Here is a 16,610-nt window from a genome sequence, read left to right as displayed (position 1 = left end):
GGCTTGCCGGACATGACCAAAATGTAACGGCTTATTCAAGCAGACTCTATGGGACATTTACTTCCATCATTTTAATACATTAAGTAATTTGTATTGCATGTTGAATTTATTCTCAGTAATTTATCTGGAATAGTTCCAACACAAGATAATTGGTCCCTGTAAGTTGCTGCTAGTGTGTGGGCAGGTCATAGCAATGGGGGAGGCAGCTGGAAGCATTAAAGAAATAACTGGAATTAATGTAGGAAGAGCATAGATGGTCAGAGTGGATTCAATCAGCTGCATAGACACACTCTATTCTTCTCCACAGATGCTGTCTGACTTGTTGAGTTCCTCCAGCATTTTGTGTTTAATACTAAATAGCTAAGCAGTTTGTGAATAGCAATCACAGATAGTAAAGTCCCAATATGACATAGTATCATATCTATAAGTCAATGCAGACTATAAGTCAAATGGCACAGGCAAAACACCTCTTGTCATTGAATGACAAACTAATTAGTCCAATGTATACACTTTATTAGATACACCTTTACACCTGCTCATTAAAGCAAATATCTAATCAGCTAATCATATGGTAGCAACTCAATGCATAAAAGTATGCAGGCATGGTCAAGAGTTTTAGTGGTTATTCAGACCAAACATCAAAACATTGAAGAAATGTGATCAAAGTCGCTTTGACCATGGAATGATTGTTGGTGCCGGATGGGGTTGTTTCTGTATCTCAGAAACTGCTGATCTGCTGCAATTTAAGAGCACCAGGCCTCATCCTCACTGGTCTGCCAGCCTGGCATCTAACCACGTCCATCTTGCCGGCCTTCGAATGCAGAGCGTACGTTTAAACTCCGGTTTGTCCTTAAACTGTAACCTGATTCCTAACTTCCCTCTCTATCCTCAAAGCCACCTCTAGAAACCTAAAAGTACCTCATAAATATAAGCAATCAGCCTTATAAGAAGGCTTATCAGGCCTTCTTTTTCCAGAAGTGCACATGTTGCAGAAAATTTAGCTGCATTCCAAAATGCAACCTAAAAATCTTCTTTGTAAGTATACACAACCATTTGGCTTATTTGTTCAACTACACATACCTTTTATTTTGAAGTGTACAGTGATGTATCTTAGTGCAATTAACCAAGACACAAAATAATAATTTGCTTGAGCATAATCACATCTTTCTTATCTGTCTTTAAATATACACTTAAAGATTCAACAACTTGGTAACTTTTGCATTTTTTGAACTGACTTGAGTTGCCTGACTGTCACAGTCCAGGGCTCCTCTCCACACTCAAAGGCCACGTGACCAGGAAGCTGGAGGGCCAGTCAGTTGGTGCGCCCAGAGTTCGAGCCTGGAGTTCAGGGTCCCGTCATCGGCTAGTCTTGGAGTCGATTCTGAAGATCATGGCCCAAAGGTCGATCAGAAGTCTGGAAGTCATAGTCCGATAGCAGAAGCCAAGAGACTGTAGTCTGGAGGCCTGTTCTGGGAATGGAGGACAGTCTGTTTGCGCGTGCGTGTGGAAGGGAGGAAAGGGGCTTGATTTACTGGTGTTGTTCTGTTGTTACGTTCTGTTTTGTTCTGTTCTGCTATGTTGCCATCAGAATGGCTGGCAACACTTCCACATGTGGATGTCCCTAGCACATCCCAAGGTGTGCTTGTTGGTAATGCAAAGAACATATTTCATTGTACGTATTGACGTACATGTGATAAATAAATCTGAATCTGAAATCAAAATCTCCTTCCATGGAACTCTTTGATTTTGGCACAAGTATAGCCCCACAGATGCCAGCTAACTACCAAAATCATTGGCCATGGTTCCTCAGTGAAGCTAGCAAACATTTTTGGACTATTTCCTATTGGATAAAAACTGATCCAGTGCAATCTGACTGCACAAGTTTCTAGCAAGGAACAAGGAGATAATGGTAGGATCAGGAATCTCCAAGACAAGTTGTTGCAATACTATAGAGGTTAAGATCAACAAAAACAGTACAGATCACATACAAGAGATCACTGCCATCAGGAAGGACGTACAAGAGCCTCAGGGCCCACACTACAAGGATCAGGGACAATTATTACCCCTCAGCTGTCAGGCTCTTGAGCACTTCACTCGCCCCATCAATGAACTGTTCCTACAGCCTATGGACTCACTTTCGAGGACTCTTCATCTCATGTTCTCGATATTTTTTGTTTATTTATTTATTATTATTATCTTGTTTGGTTTTTGTTTGTTTCTTTGTTTTTACTGCGTATGCTCGCAAGAAACTGAATCTCAGGGTTGTATATGGTGACATATGTGTACTTTGATAACAAATTCACTTTGTACTTTGATAAATTTATTTCTGTTTTTTGCATGATTTTAATCTATTTAATATACGTGTATTGTAATTGATTTACTTATTATTATAACTTTATTTTGTGTTTTTTTTTCCTTCTATATTATGTATTGCATTGAACCGCTGCTGCTAAGTTAAGAAATTTCACGTCACATGCCGGTGATAATAAACCTGATTCTGATTCTGAACAGATGTTGGAATTTGGAGCATAAAAAAAGTAATGGCTGGAAAAATTCAGCAGGTCAGGCAGCATCTGTGGAGGGAAATGGACAGTTGACATCAAGGTAAGGACCCTTCATCTAAATAGAAGGGACAGAATAAAAGTACCTCCATATGTCACGTTACAACCCAAAACCTCACTCTGCATTTCCATCCACAGATGCTGCCTGGCTACTGATTTCCTTCAGCAGTTTTATTTTGGCTTCAGTACCAACCAGAGATCAAAATAGAGCATTATTTTCTACAGACAATGCATTTAGTGACTTCAGCAGGAAGTGTACTTCAACAAAACTTACTAAATGTTCTGGTTTGGTAGGGCTATTGAAGAGGTTATAAAATGGTATTCTAGTTAGGTCATAAACAACTCACCTTGTACAAAACAATGTAAAAATCATTATATAATTGGACTGTTGTAACCAAATAATCTGTAGAAGTTTTAGAATTCTCCATGGCTAGGACTGGAATTAGTGTCGTGGTTACCGAACACTTACAGTGTCAGTAACTACTGACTGGGGTTCAATTCCTGCTGCTGTCTGTAATGAGTTTTTACGTTCTCCCCATGACCTCGTGGGTTTCTTCCGGGTGCTCCAGTTTCCTCCCACATTCCAAAGCCGTACTGGTTAGGGTTAGTGAGTTGTGGGCATGCTACTTTGGTGCAGAAGCATGGCGCCACGTGTGGCCTGTCCAGCACAATCTTCGCTGATTTGATCTGATGTAAAACGATGCTGTAGGTTTTGCTGTCCTTGTGAAAAATCAAGCTAATCTTTATCTTTTTCCAATCATCTGTTTGCTTTCTTTAATTGGCTTCTTCGTTATTACGCTCAGATGTTGTTAAGGATGCTGAAAGCAAATCCTGATGTACAATGATAGATATGTACAGCACAGGAAGAGATCATCTCACCCACTATGTCTGTGCCAGCTATGATGTCAATCCAAACTAATCCTATGATTGTATGATATATGACCATGGAACTGTATACTACAGCACGGGAAAATACAATTTAGTGCCTCAATTAGGTGCAGAAGTTTAAAAACAAAAGATCAGTTTAGTTCTACAGTTATGCTTCTTCACAAATCATGCACTTCATCACCATCAGGTTTTTCCAATTTTCTTTAGAAGACTACAATTGAATTTCTTCCTGTCACTATGCTAGTCATTCTGAATCCTTATCACACACTGCATAAGAACACTTCCTCTAGGTAGTCTCTGAGTCTTTTGCTTATATCAGGAGTTCCCAACCTTTTTTTGTGAGATGAAGGCTTACTATTAACTGAGAGATCCATGGACCCCAGGTTGGGAACCCCTGGATTAAACTATCCTAGGTTTGTGACCTCTGGTTATAGACCGTAAGTTTTTGGTAATGTTTTAGATTCATGTAAATTCTGCATTTCCATCAAACCCCTTTCAGTCTTCCCAGCAATGGAGGAAAACACCTTAATTTCTCCAACTCATCCATATGACTGTAAATCTCATTCTCAACAACTCTATCAAATCTCTTTTCCCTCTGCAAAGTCCTTTACGATGGTCCTAAATCATGATGTCCAGAGCCGAACGGAATTTTCATACAAACACAGAAACTGGAGTTTATATACTTTGATAGAACATTACAACATAGTGCAGGCCCTTTGGCCAACAATGACGTGCCGGCCTTCTAACCTACTCCAAGATCAATCTAACACTTCCCCCTCACATATTAGTATTAGCATTGTGATGGAATAAAGGGAATTACAGAGGCATGAGAGAGGAGCTTGCTCAGGTGGATTGGAGGGTGATACTGGAGGGGATGACGGCAGAGCAGAGGCCGTTGAAGTTTCTGGGAATAGTTCACAAGGTGCAGGATAGATATTTCCCCACAGAAGAACAGGTTCTCAAATAGCAGGGGTGGGTAACTGTGACTGACAAGGAAAGTTAAGGACTGCATAAAAACCGAGGAAAGGGCATATAATGTAGAAAGAGTGAGTTGGAAGTTGGCAGATTGAAAAGTTTTTAAAATCTAACAAAAGGCAACTAAAAAAGCCATAAGAAAGGAAAAGATGAAACATGAGGCAAACTAGCCAATAATATAAAGCAAGATACTAAGTTTTTTTCATAAAGAGCAAAAAGGAGGTGAGAGCTGATATTGGCCCACAAAAATTATGCTGGTGAGGTAGCAATGGGGGAACAAAGAAATGGCGTGTGAACTTTGCATCTGTCTTCACTGTGGAAGACACTAGCAGTGTGCCAGATGTCCGTGAGTGTCAGGGAGCAGGAGTGAGTGTCATTGCTATTACAAAGGAAAAAGTGCTAGGCAAACTCAAAGGTCTTAAGGTGAATAAGTCACCTGGATCAGATGGACTACATCCCAGAGCCCTGAGAGAGGTTACTGAAGAGATAACGGATGCATTGGTTATGATCTTTCAAGATCCTGGCATGGTTCTGGAGGACTAGATACAGTAATTGCAAATGTCATTCCACTCTTTAAGAAGGGAGGAAGGGAAAAGAAAGGAAATTATACGCTAGTTAGTCTAACCTCAGTGGTTGGGAAAGTATTGGAGTCCATTATTGAGGATGAGGTTTCAGGCTACTTGGAAATTAATGATAAAATAAATCAAGGTCAGCATGGTTTCTGTAAGGGGAAATCTTGCCTGACAAATCTGTTAGAGTTCTTTGAGGAAGTAACAAGCAGGGTGGACAAAGGAGAGGCAATGGATGCCATTTACTTGGATTTTCAGAAGGCATTTGATAAGGTGCCACATATGAGGCTGCTTAACAAGATAAAGTCTCATGGCATTACAGGAAAGATACTGGCATGGAGCGAGGAATGGCTGACAGGCAAAAGGCAGCAAGAGGGAATAAAGGGGGCCTTTTCTGGTTGGCTGTGAGTGACTAGTGGTGTTCCTCAGGGGTCAGTATTGGGATTGCTACTTTTCGCATTGTTTGTCAATGATTTAGATAATGGAATTGATGGCTTTGTGGCAAAGGTTGCAGATGATACAAAGATAGATAGAGGGGTAGGTAGTGCTGAGCAAGCAATGTGATTGCAGAAGGACCTAAGACAAATTGGACAAATGGGCAAAAAAAGTGGCAGATGAAATACAGTGTTGGGAAATGTATGATAATGCATTTTGGTGAAAGGAACAAAATTGCAGACTATTATCTAAATGGAGAGAAAATTCAAACATCAGAGGTACTTAGAGAGGACTTAGGAGTCCACAGGTAAGACTCCCAGAAGGTTAATTTGAAGGTCAACTCTAGGGTAAAGAAGGCAAATACAATGTTCGCTTTCATTCCAAGGGGAATAGAATATGAAAACAAGGAGATAATGCTAAGGCTTTATAATACACTGGTCAGTCCACACTTGGAGTATTGTCAACAGTTTTGGGCCCCATATCTCAGGAAGGATGTGTTCTCATTGGAGAGAGTCCAGAGGAGGTTCACAAGGATGAATCTGGAAATGAAGAGGTTAACACGTGAGGAGCATTTAGCAGCTTTGGGTCTGCACTTACTGGAATTTAGAAGAATGCAGGGGGATCTCATTGAAACCTACCAAATGTTGAAAGGACTAGATAACGTGAATGAGGAGAGGATGTTTCCTATGGTGGGGGTGTCCAGAATTTGAGGGCACAGCCTTGAAATTGAGGGAGACCTTTTAGAACAGAGGTAAGAAGGAATTTTTTTAACCAGGGAGTAGTGAATCTGTGTAAGGCTCTGCCACAGACAGCTGAGGAGGCCAAGACTGTGGGTATATTTAAAGCAAAAATTGATAGTTTGCTGCTTGGTCAAGGTATCAAAGGTTATGGCAAGAAGTCAGGGTGTATGGGGTTGAGAGGGATCTTGGATCAGCCATGATAGAATGGCAGAGCAAACTCAATGGGCTGAATGGCCTAATTCTGCTCCTATGTCTTATGATCTTATAAAGTCCTAATCTATTCAATCTTTCCTTGTAATTCATGTCCTCCAGAACCGTTAACATCCTTGTAAATTTTCTCTGTACTCTTTCAACCTTATTTACATCATTCCTATAGGTAAGGGACCAAATCTGCACACAATACTCCATATCAGCCCTCATCAATGTCTTATAGAACTTCAACATAACATCCAATCTCCTGTACTCAATACTTTGATTTATGAAGGCCAATGTGCCAAAACCTTTCTTTATGCACCTGTCTACCTGTAATGCCACTTTCAATGAATTATGAACCAGTATTCCCAGATTCCTTTGTTCTAACAAACTCCTCAGTGCCCTACTGTTCACTGTGCATGGCCTATGCTGGTTGGTCCTACCAAAGTGCAAGCCTTCGCACCTCTCTACATTAAATTCCACCTGCCATTTTTCAGCCATTTTTTCCAGCTGTCCCAGACCCCACTGCAAGCCGTGATAGCCTTCATCACTGTCCACTACACCCCCAATCTTGGTGTCATCCGCTGATCCAGTTAACCACATTATCATCCAGATCATTGACATAAATGACAAACAACAAAACCCAGCACTGATCTCTGTGGCACTCCACTAGTCACTGACCTTCAGTCAGAGAGGCAACCATCTGCTACCACTCTCTGCTTCTCTCACAAAGCAAGTGTCTAATCCAATTCACTACCTCATCTTGAATGCCAAGCAACTGAACATTCTTGACCAACCTCCCATGCAAGACCTTGCAAAATACCTTGCTAAAGTCCATGTAGACATCATTCACTGCCTTGCTTTCATCAGCTATCCTGGTAGCTTCCTCAGAAATCTCTAGAACATTGGTTATACATGACCTACCATGCACGAAGACATGCTAACAATTCTTAATCAGTCCATGTCTATCAAAATATCCAGGCCCATTAGAATACCTTCCAATAAATTTCCCACTACTGATGTCAGGCTCACTTTAGCCTATAATTTTCAAATATTTAAATCCCATTGTATTTGTCAGAGCTGCTTCAGCTGACTCCTCCCAACCTGCACATGCAGGCACCACGAGGGCAGGTTGAAATGTTGGCCCTTGTAGGGGCCACTGGTTCAAGTCTCTGCCCCTTGGAGGGACTGCTGGTTCGAGTAGCTGCTGTTGGAGGGGCCACTGGGATGAGTGATTGCCGTAGGAGGGGCCGCTGGTTTGCGTTACTGCCCTTGGAGCAGCCGCTGGGTCCTAATGTTCTCGAAGATGGAATTGAAATTCTGAGATTTATAGATTGGACTGTAGTTGGTATTGGCCTTTTTCAGTTCTACGTTTTTTTTTCATGTTCTCGTCCATTCTTTCTTTTTGCAGAATGGCGGGCTGGGGGTTTGGGTCATCCGTTAGTTTTTGTTCAAGGAAGGGGATGTGTTGTTTGGGGTTTGCGAGTTTTTGTTTCCTTGTCCTTTCATGCTATGGGGGGGGGGGGCTGATGTCTTTCTTTCAACTACTTATATGGTTTTCTGTATTCCATGGCTATTTGGAGAAGGCAAATTTCAGAGTTGTATTCTGCATACATACTTTGATAATAAAATGCACCTTTGAACCTCCCAATCTCCACCCAGCTAATTGGATTCACTTGCAGCTCATTCCAGACTCATCACCTGCAGCCTATTTAATCCCAGTTCTCATCTACAGTCCACGTCCACTCATTGAACCCGCTGGTCTCCACCAATTGCTCTTAGCCTTCAGCCTCTCTGCCTAAAGTTGTCTATTGTGCTTAGTTTCGGGTCTCCCTTGTTTGGTGGCCCCTCGTAGCTTGTTATGTTGTGGTCTATTATCGGTCACCACTAAATCGTCTCCGCTGCTCTGTTTTTGCAGTCGAGCCTCTACATTTTCTGACAGTATTTATCAAATTTAAAAAGGCCGTCATCCCAGTTTAATATTGTATTTGATACAACATATGTCAGCTCGTAGTGCACAAAGTATTACAAAACTCTACTCGGGCCAAGTCTCAATAATCTCAATGAATGTTCTATTATAAAACGAGGTGAAAACGGCGGCCTTTAATGAAATTATACAGACTCTAAATATCATGTAAAAGTTCAGTTGCACAATCGTTACATCTGAGATGGTTTTCAAACTAAATGTGTTCTTTGACAACTTCTCAGTTGCTGTGTTAACGCGGACTAACTATGCGTATTCCTGGCTAATTTGGTGGTTCCCAAGACAACAACCACAAACAATTAGAAATAGTTTCCCGCGAAGTCTCGTCGGCTGAGCGAGTTATTTCAGGAGACCTGGCAGAATATATGATACGTTGGGAGCCAGCTGATGTTTACCCATTCACGTCCGATTGGATCCCATAGAAATGAGGAAGAGACGCGGAATATTTTTAGAAAGAGAACCTGCGTTAGGACCCTGTCCTTTCTCCCTGGTTGAGGGACGGAAATAGAATGGACGTAGAAACGCGCCAACTTACGGTATTAGAAATCTAACACTGGGCCATGCAAACAAGTTAATGTCCCGATAACACGCCAGGCTGGTTGTCCGGTGGGTCCCTACGTTCACCAGGACAATCTTAGCCGAATCGGGGGTGTTGGGTTCGCTCAGTTACGCACACTGCAGACGACATGCACAGAGCTACAAGCAAAATATGTTGGCTGGCAGAATAATATTGTATCATACCTGCTTGCAAGGGAGAAACATTGCCCAAGAAGGTGGATTCAGCCAATCCTTGGCAGAGCAGGAGCTGGAGCCAAAGTCCGAAAGCGATCGGGAACATCCCGGCTCGGCTGCCGTTCAAACCTGACGCTGGCGTCGCAGGAGCCCTTTGGAGAGGAATGCCGGGCATTTCCCATTAGATCTTTTCCTTGCCGCACACCGGCTATATTTAACCAGAAAGCAATCAGCTGCCTTCATAACACAAGCCCCACCGCGGTCATTAGACACTGGCATCGCGCATTGAACGTGATCAATAGATCTGAACCGTCAGGCAGCATGGATATCCGAAAACCCCAACCCTCATCCCTAGAAAAGAGCAACGCTTTCGTGGCCCGGGTCAAACAACATATCGATCACTTCAAACTCTGAAGCCGAAGGTGTCTTTCATAGGACCCGCGACAGAAGCTTTGTTTTAACGTAATGACTACCAATAATTTCCAGCGCGCGCGCGCGCGCACACACACCACCTTTCCGAATCCATCGTTTTAAATTTTCAGTTTAATATCTTAAAATCGTGCCATTGTTGCAAGCAGAAACACAAGGGATTCTGCAGATGTTGGAAATCCAGAGCAACGCACACAAAATGCAGGAAGAACTCAGCAGGTCAGGCAGCATCTATGGGGAGGAATAAACTGTCGACGTTTTACGAGACCCTTGGTTCCTGAGTTCCTCCTGCATTTTCTGTGTCATCTGCATTGCGTGCGCCAGCACTGAAATGCAATAGCCGGAATTGTTAATTTGTCTTTTTTTTTTGCCGTCAACTTTGGGCGAAAATTTGCCAGCCTTCAAAGGAGCAATGACTTTACTTTTTAAAAACCCAGTCACCAACAATAAAGTAGGAGCTCAAATGTCGGCCTCTCAACACTAACGCCAATATATTATTAATCTTAATCCCAAAACAAACAGCATGTATTATCAATCTTAATGGCGACAACGTCCCTTTCCTCCCTATCCCTGATGGATGTCACTCACATTAACTAACAACCCTACAAGTAGCACCACTATTAACTCAATTAGAGGAACTACACCATCTAAAACACGAAAAATGCTGGAAATCCAAAAGAGCACGCAAAATGATGGCGGAACTCTGCAGGTTAGGCAGCATCTATGGAGATGAGACGTTTCGGGTTGAGACCCTTCTTTAGGGCTGGATCTGTTCTATTATTATATATTATCAATATTATTATCTAGTATTATTATATCTATTACAGGACGTCCTATATCACCTCTAGTAACATAAATATGTTAATAGGGAATTAATTAACCACATAATTTATCGCCAATAAAAAGAAACATATCCACCCTGTTAATCCTAATTCTCGTACTAGACTAATCTTTGATCTGTCTCCCTGAGCAAACCAAATGCCGCTTTACTAACTTTGACGCTAAAACCAAGGTTTCTAATAATTCAGCACCCCCCCCCCATGCAGAACGTTCGAATTATTGTCTAGTCAGGTCTCTTGTCGTTTCTTCAAAAGGAGAAGCCTTTTTGATACATGCCTTATTTTGAAATTTAGTGTTGGTGTTCAGTTTTTTTTGTTCAAGATCACATAGAATGAAGCATTTCATAATCCCCACGAAATTCTGAGATTAAGTTCAAGTTTATTGTCCTCTGACCGTACATATATACAATCAAACGAAACAACATTCCTCCGCATCACGGTGTACCTTCAGAACATATATCATGCACAGCACACAAGACAACATACTACCACAAATAAGTTAATAAAATACAATTCAAATCGCATGTAGTGCGCAGCACAGGTAAAAAGTAAATAGCTCGCTCTCCTAGTGACGAGATCTTGTGGTAGCAGGGTATTCATTAGTCTCACAGCCGGAGGGAAGATGCTGTTTCCAAGTCTGACAGTCCCAGCCCTGAGGCTCCAATACCTCTTTCCTGGTCAAAGAGATCGTGGGATGGGTGGTATGGGTCTTCAGCGATGCTTCGGGCCCTTCGTATACAACGCTCACGGTAAATATCACAAATAGCGGGGAAGGAGAACCCGGTGATCCTCGGCAGTTTTTGCTGTCTTCTATAGCGTCTTGTGCTCCGATGCCTTACAGCTTCCGTACCACACAGTGATGCAGCCAGGCAGATTGTAATAGTAGGTAAAGACATGCATTAAAGATTCAGCGCACTAATCAGAGGGGCAACAGGGTAGCTTGTGTTTCTCAATTTAAACGGGAAAAAGTGATTAAAATTTGAATCAGCAAATTACAGAGAGGCTTTAAAAATATTTTGTTGACCGCTTCATTCTGACTTACCTGTTTCGATCATTTATTTCTGAGGGGTTAATCTTAACGTCCCTCTTTGTTATGATCCCATTGCACCGGCTGTAAACACAATGTCAACGCAATTCACCCTCTGCCGGCGCGTGTGGTCGAGATCTCAAAATCAGTAGGGAATTATTCTGCTCTCCAGGCAGCTGGGACAGTATCGAGTGTGATTTTCATCTATTTTCACTGCGTTGGTTCTGTTTTGGATGTTTCTCCTTTTCCTCCCCTTGAAGCCAGGGCAAGTAATACGATGCAGAAATGTCTCAAGTTCGACTGGCTTCCCTGGAGAAGTCGCATTCTCTCTCGGGATCGACGAGAAATCGAGAAAAAAGAAGGTCTCAGCAGTTTGGCAGATCGCGTTGCATCTCCCTCACGGTCATTCGACACAGCTCGCGAACATTTGGTTTATTGATCTCTCCGGCGCTTCCCGCTCCTTCCCCTCTCCCCCTTTATCCAAACACGATAACAAGGCAACAACCTGCCCTGTTATCACCCCATTATCGATGGGACAGATCCCCACATCTAGCTCCACGGGGACACATTTAAACCAGATGACTGTTGCCCGTTGTTGCTTGTGTTCGGTGGTGTTATGTTAACATTTGTGGGCATGGTATTTTGGCGCCGAAACGTGTGGCGACACTTGCGGGCTGCACCCAGGACATCCCCCAGGGTTCAAAGTTCAAAGTTGAAAGAACATGTATTTTCCAGGTATGCATACCGTATACAACCTTGAGAAACATCTTCTTGCTGGCGGCCTAAAACAAAGGAACACAATAAAATCGGCGGAAAACGCCACACAACAAAGACCGACAGGTATACGTGCAAGCAATTAAAAACGCGAACAAATAACACACAGAACATGAACTACAGAGTCCACGAAAGTGAATCCACAGCCACGGAACCTGTTCAGCGCCGAGGCGAGTGAAGCCGGTGTGTCGGATGTTACCGCAAACGACGCATTTCACTGTACAGTAAGTTTCGATGTACATGTGATAAAAAATCTGAATCTAGTGATGGTGCTTCGTGCGAGGTTTACGAGAATATCGGGATGGATATTAAGATCAATATATCAACTCCTCCCCTAATATAAAAGTTATATGAATTGTTTGCGGTTGTCTCTTTTAACTCTTGACTATTCCGCGTAAAACAGCTACAGGTGTAACGCTAATGGTGTCGCCCTTCCCTGTTTGAGTCTGTGCACGGAACACCAGCGTGTAACCTGAACTGTATGTTCAGCCCGACACGGTTAAACTCGGGAACTAACCCGTAACAGAACGGGTTGGCATACAGTATATCTCTCCTCTGCGTGTGGCTTAAACAAAGCCCCAGTGAGGTTTTTTTTACCACGCGTTGGAATTTGGTCAGCCCAACAAAACCGTTCGGTATGAGATCTTACCAGGCCTCGGAGTCTGGTCAGTCTGCATAGACCGTTCCGAACGCTTGGTCAGTCTAACGCAGACGGGTCCGCTTTGGAAGACGGTAACATGCTTATTGATCCGTTCCACCAAGTAAATCAAATCGCTTAAACCTCACCGCTTTATTCTTGAATTAGTAGCTATGCAATTAAGGAGAGAGCTATTCCTCAGTGTGTATAGTGGGTACTAATATATTTTGTAAGCAATCGAAGGTTAAATCAATCGTTTTCTCTTTCATTAAGTGCTCCATTCAATTAATTAAAACTGCAGGCAAAACTGATGACGAACTCCAAGAAGCTTTCACGAAATATTCCGAAAATGAATCATTGATTTACCAAATTTATAATGGACTTCGGGAAGGTGAAGTGGAGGGAACATACACCTCTCCTCATCGAGGTCTCAGCGGTTTGGTGTCAACATTTCTGACGGCCTACGAAGAAAGCACGCCAGCGGCTACAGTACGTTGGTAGTTTGAGGAGATTTGGTATGTCAGCTAAGACTAGCAGATTTTTACAGATGTATCGTGGACTTCACGGGCTTGGTATGGAGAGTGGGAGAGAAGCGGCAGCGGGTTGTAAATGCAGCCAGCACCGTCATGGGCAGTAACTTCGCCGGCATTGAAGACATCTTCAAACGGCGATGCCGCGAAAAGGGGGACCTCCACGACCTCTTCTCAATACTGACATCAGGGTGGAGGTACAGGAGCTTGAAGACACACACCAATTGTTTTAGAAACAGCTTCTCTCAGTCCGCCATCAGATTTCTGATTGGACAAAAAAAACATGAATACAACTTCACCATATTTTGTTCTGTTTTTTTTTGCACTCGTTTATTTTTAATATATACTTCTTGTAATGTATGGAGTGTATTAAATATTGCACGTACTGCTCCCGCAAAACGTCGCATTTCTCGACGAAGTCGGTGATAATGCCACGGTAGCGTAGTGGTTAGTACGACACTGTTAAGGAATCCGAGTTCAATTCCAGCGTCCTCTATAAGGAGCCTCTCTATGTCCTCCCTATGGAAAGCGTGGGTTTTCCATGCGTGCTCCGGTTTCCTCCCACAAGCCAAATTGTCCCTTGGTTAGGGTCGGGGTTAAATCGGGATTATCGGGGATTGCTGGCGGGGGCGTGGGGCCGTGAATCGATAGGCTAAAAAGGCCTACTCCACGTTGTATCTGGAAATGAAATAACAAACCCGGTTCTGACCCGGCCAGTGGGTCAATGCCACAGCGCTTACCTGGCAAGTGTATCCAACAACATACACAAAATGCTGGAGGAACTCAGCAGGCCAGGCAGCATCTATAGAGAAGAATAAACTGTCGATGTTTTGGGCTGAGACCCTTCTTCAGGACTCAGTACCTATCCAAATTTCTCTTAAATGTTATCTTTGAGTGCACAGTCTTGATTAAGGATCTTGGCCTGAAACACCAACTATTTATCCCTCTCCATAGATGCTGTCTGACCTGCTGAGTTCCTCCAGAACTTTGTGTGTGTTATTCTGGATTTCCAGCAACTGCAGAACCTCTTGTGCTTATATTAACACATATCCAACAGAATGGACAGTCGGCAAATGAAGGCAGTGAAACGAGAGGGTCTTCTAAGAGTCTTCTGGATGGATACATGGACCTTAGAAAAATAGAGGGTTATGTGCAAGTCTAGGTAGTTCTAAGGTAAGTACATGTTCAACACAGCTTTGTGGGCTGAAGGGCCTGTATTGTGCTGTACGTTTTCTATGTTTCTATGAAATGTGGAATGCTTTATGTTGATTTTGAGATCTAGAATCATGGTTTTAAGTATTTAGTTTCCAACATGAAAACTGAGTTCAGTGGCTGGTCCTGTCGATTGGTAACTATTTTATTTTGCGGGAAGTATTGCTGTTTCTGATTGCACTCTCTATATTGGAAAGTATTGGTTTAAATTTATATGAAGAAACTGTTTTTGTGACCCATTGCAGTTCTAGTTTCAAAATTTCCCATGGGGAATACTTTAATTTACTTAATGGACAGTTTGAAGAAATTGGAAGGCCCCAAAACATTTTATGCATGATTTTGAGTGGCATTCTGTCAATTTACACACTGCAAGTTGACTCAGATCCACCATATGGTAAATATTCCCTGAGGCAGCAGAAAAACTCCCCTGCATAACATGAACATCTGGGACAACAGGCATGGCCTCATTTAAACTCTGGTTAGAATTCAACAAAGGTTACCCAAATGATTCATAAGGAAAGTGATGGTAAAACACTGAAATAATCTGAGCAGAAACTACAAAAAGAAAATCATCTGCATAAAACTTCTACTGAGAAGTTGAAAGGAAAAGTTGAGGAAAAGTTCACCTGGGTCCTCTCTCAATGGGAAAATTATCTTGGATAACAGGAAAGAGCAGATCAATTAATCACATTTTTTGCTCTCCTCGCAAAAGCAAACCTTCCTGGAAAATAATAGTTCTGGAATGAACAAAGCGTGGAAAGAAAGAGGCATTAATTGCAAATGCAAACTTGGAGACGTCAGTGGGACTCGAAGTCAATGCATCACTGGGACTTTGAAGGAGTTCCAATTCAGGATCAGAATCAGCTTTATTATCACTAACATATGTTGTGAAATTTGCAGCAGCATTCAGTATATCAAATTAAATCAAGACAATCAAATTAAATAAACGGTGCAAAAAAAGAGGAAGGGCTAGTGTCTCATGGATTCATTGTCTATTCAGGAGTCTGACGGCAAGGGGAAGAAGCGATTCCAAAAACATTGAGTGCTATGGACCAATTACCCTGATATTGGTGGTCGGTGGTGTGGGGGTGCGGACAGCAGGGGTGCCTGAAATACTAGAACACAAGAAACTAATAACAGTATTGAGGAGTGTGAACAAGGATTTTGGAGAGCGATGCCATTTCTGAAACTATAACCAGCAGTCTGGGTAAGCGGGATGCAGGGGAGCTACTGAATGTGGCGCACCTGGACTTTCAGAAGGTCTTTGATAAGATGTTGGGCAAGAAATTAATTTATACAAAGTTAGAGCTCATGGGATGCATGTGCAATGAAGATTAGTTAACAGACATAAACAGTGAGGAGCAATAACCCCCCCCCCCATTTTCTGATTTGGACTGTGATGGGGGTCCTGAATTATCCCTTATGAACTGTGCTTTTAAAAAGAGAGAGAGAGAGCTGTACCACATAAACACCTTGTTTTTAAGAGCGAGAGAGGTGAAGACTGCTCACAGTTTGTTTGGAATTTCTTCAAGGACACTGCCAGCTTCTGAGTTCCTACAGAGAGAGAAGGGAGGAGCTACTTGATGGACAGCTGGTGTTCAGCATGCTGAGATAAATACAAGGTCAGCTGGTAGACAGACAGACACATGATTTTGGACACTGGATGAGCTTTGTTGTGCCCCCAGAAAGGTGGGTTTTTGGAGGATCGATCAGGAGAATCGATCAGTGGCTCTCGCAGTGTGGAAAAGGTATGACTGGTGGGAAGCTATTAGTGTGTCCAACCCTCACCTGGGTAGATAACTCCACCACATAAAACGGTCCCCTTGTTGTGGTCACATTTGGTGACTTTTAAGGGACTTCAGAGGACAACGCGAAGAATCGACGGCATCAGCTTACTCGGACAACCACAACACCTCTCTCTCTCCATCACTACTCAACTCAATACCACGAACTGAACTGAACTTTACTCATCATCGTAAGACTGTATCCATTTACCCCTAGGCTTGAAGAAGCTTGGTTTTTATATTTCCACACTTATATATACAGTATAATCATTGCTAACCTGTTTGATATATCTGATTTTATA

The 16,610-nt window shown here is 42.5% G+C and overlaps 1 protein-coding gene across 5 annotated transcripts in view; it reads right to left on the bottom strand.

Annotated features, from left to right (window-relative positions):
• Positions 1-12,280, bottom strand: part of colq (collagen-like tail subunit (single strand of homotrimer) of asymmetric acetylcholinesterase) — a 106,539-nt gene extending 94,259 nt beyond the window's left edge. For 2 of the 5 annotated variants that reach the window (XM_063069290.1, XM_063069294.1), the window contains exons 1-2: positions 11,387-11,639; positions 9,086-9,284 (exon numbers count right to left, since the gene is read on the bottom strand). In XM_063069290.1, the coding sequence (XP_062925360.1) occupies positions 9,086-9,251 (166 nt within the window). In that variant the 5' untranslated portion in view covers positions 9,252-9,284; positions 11,387-11,639. Of the gene's footprint in view, positions 1-9,085; positions 9,285-11,011; positions 11,075-11,386; positions 11,640-12,252 lie in introns of those variants that run through there. The other 3 variants (XM_063069291.1, XM_063069292.1, XM_063069293.1) reach the window with 3 other exon arrangements.
• Between the last annotated feature and the right edge of the window lie 4,330 nt (positions 12,281-16,610).

The sequence above is a fragment of the Mobula hypostoma genome, chromosome 17 (assembly GCF_963921235.1).
Source record: "Mobula hypostoma chromosome 17, sMobHyp1.1, whole genome shotgun sequence".
Lineage (NCBI taxonomy): Eukaryota > Metazoa > Chordata > Chondrichthyes > Myliobatiformes > Myliobatidae > Mobula > Mobula hypostoma.
Note: the sequence above shows the minus strand (reverse complement) of the source record. Positions and strands in the feature narration are given on the sequence as shown.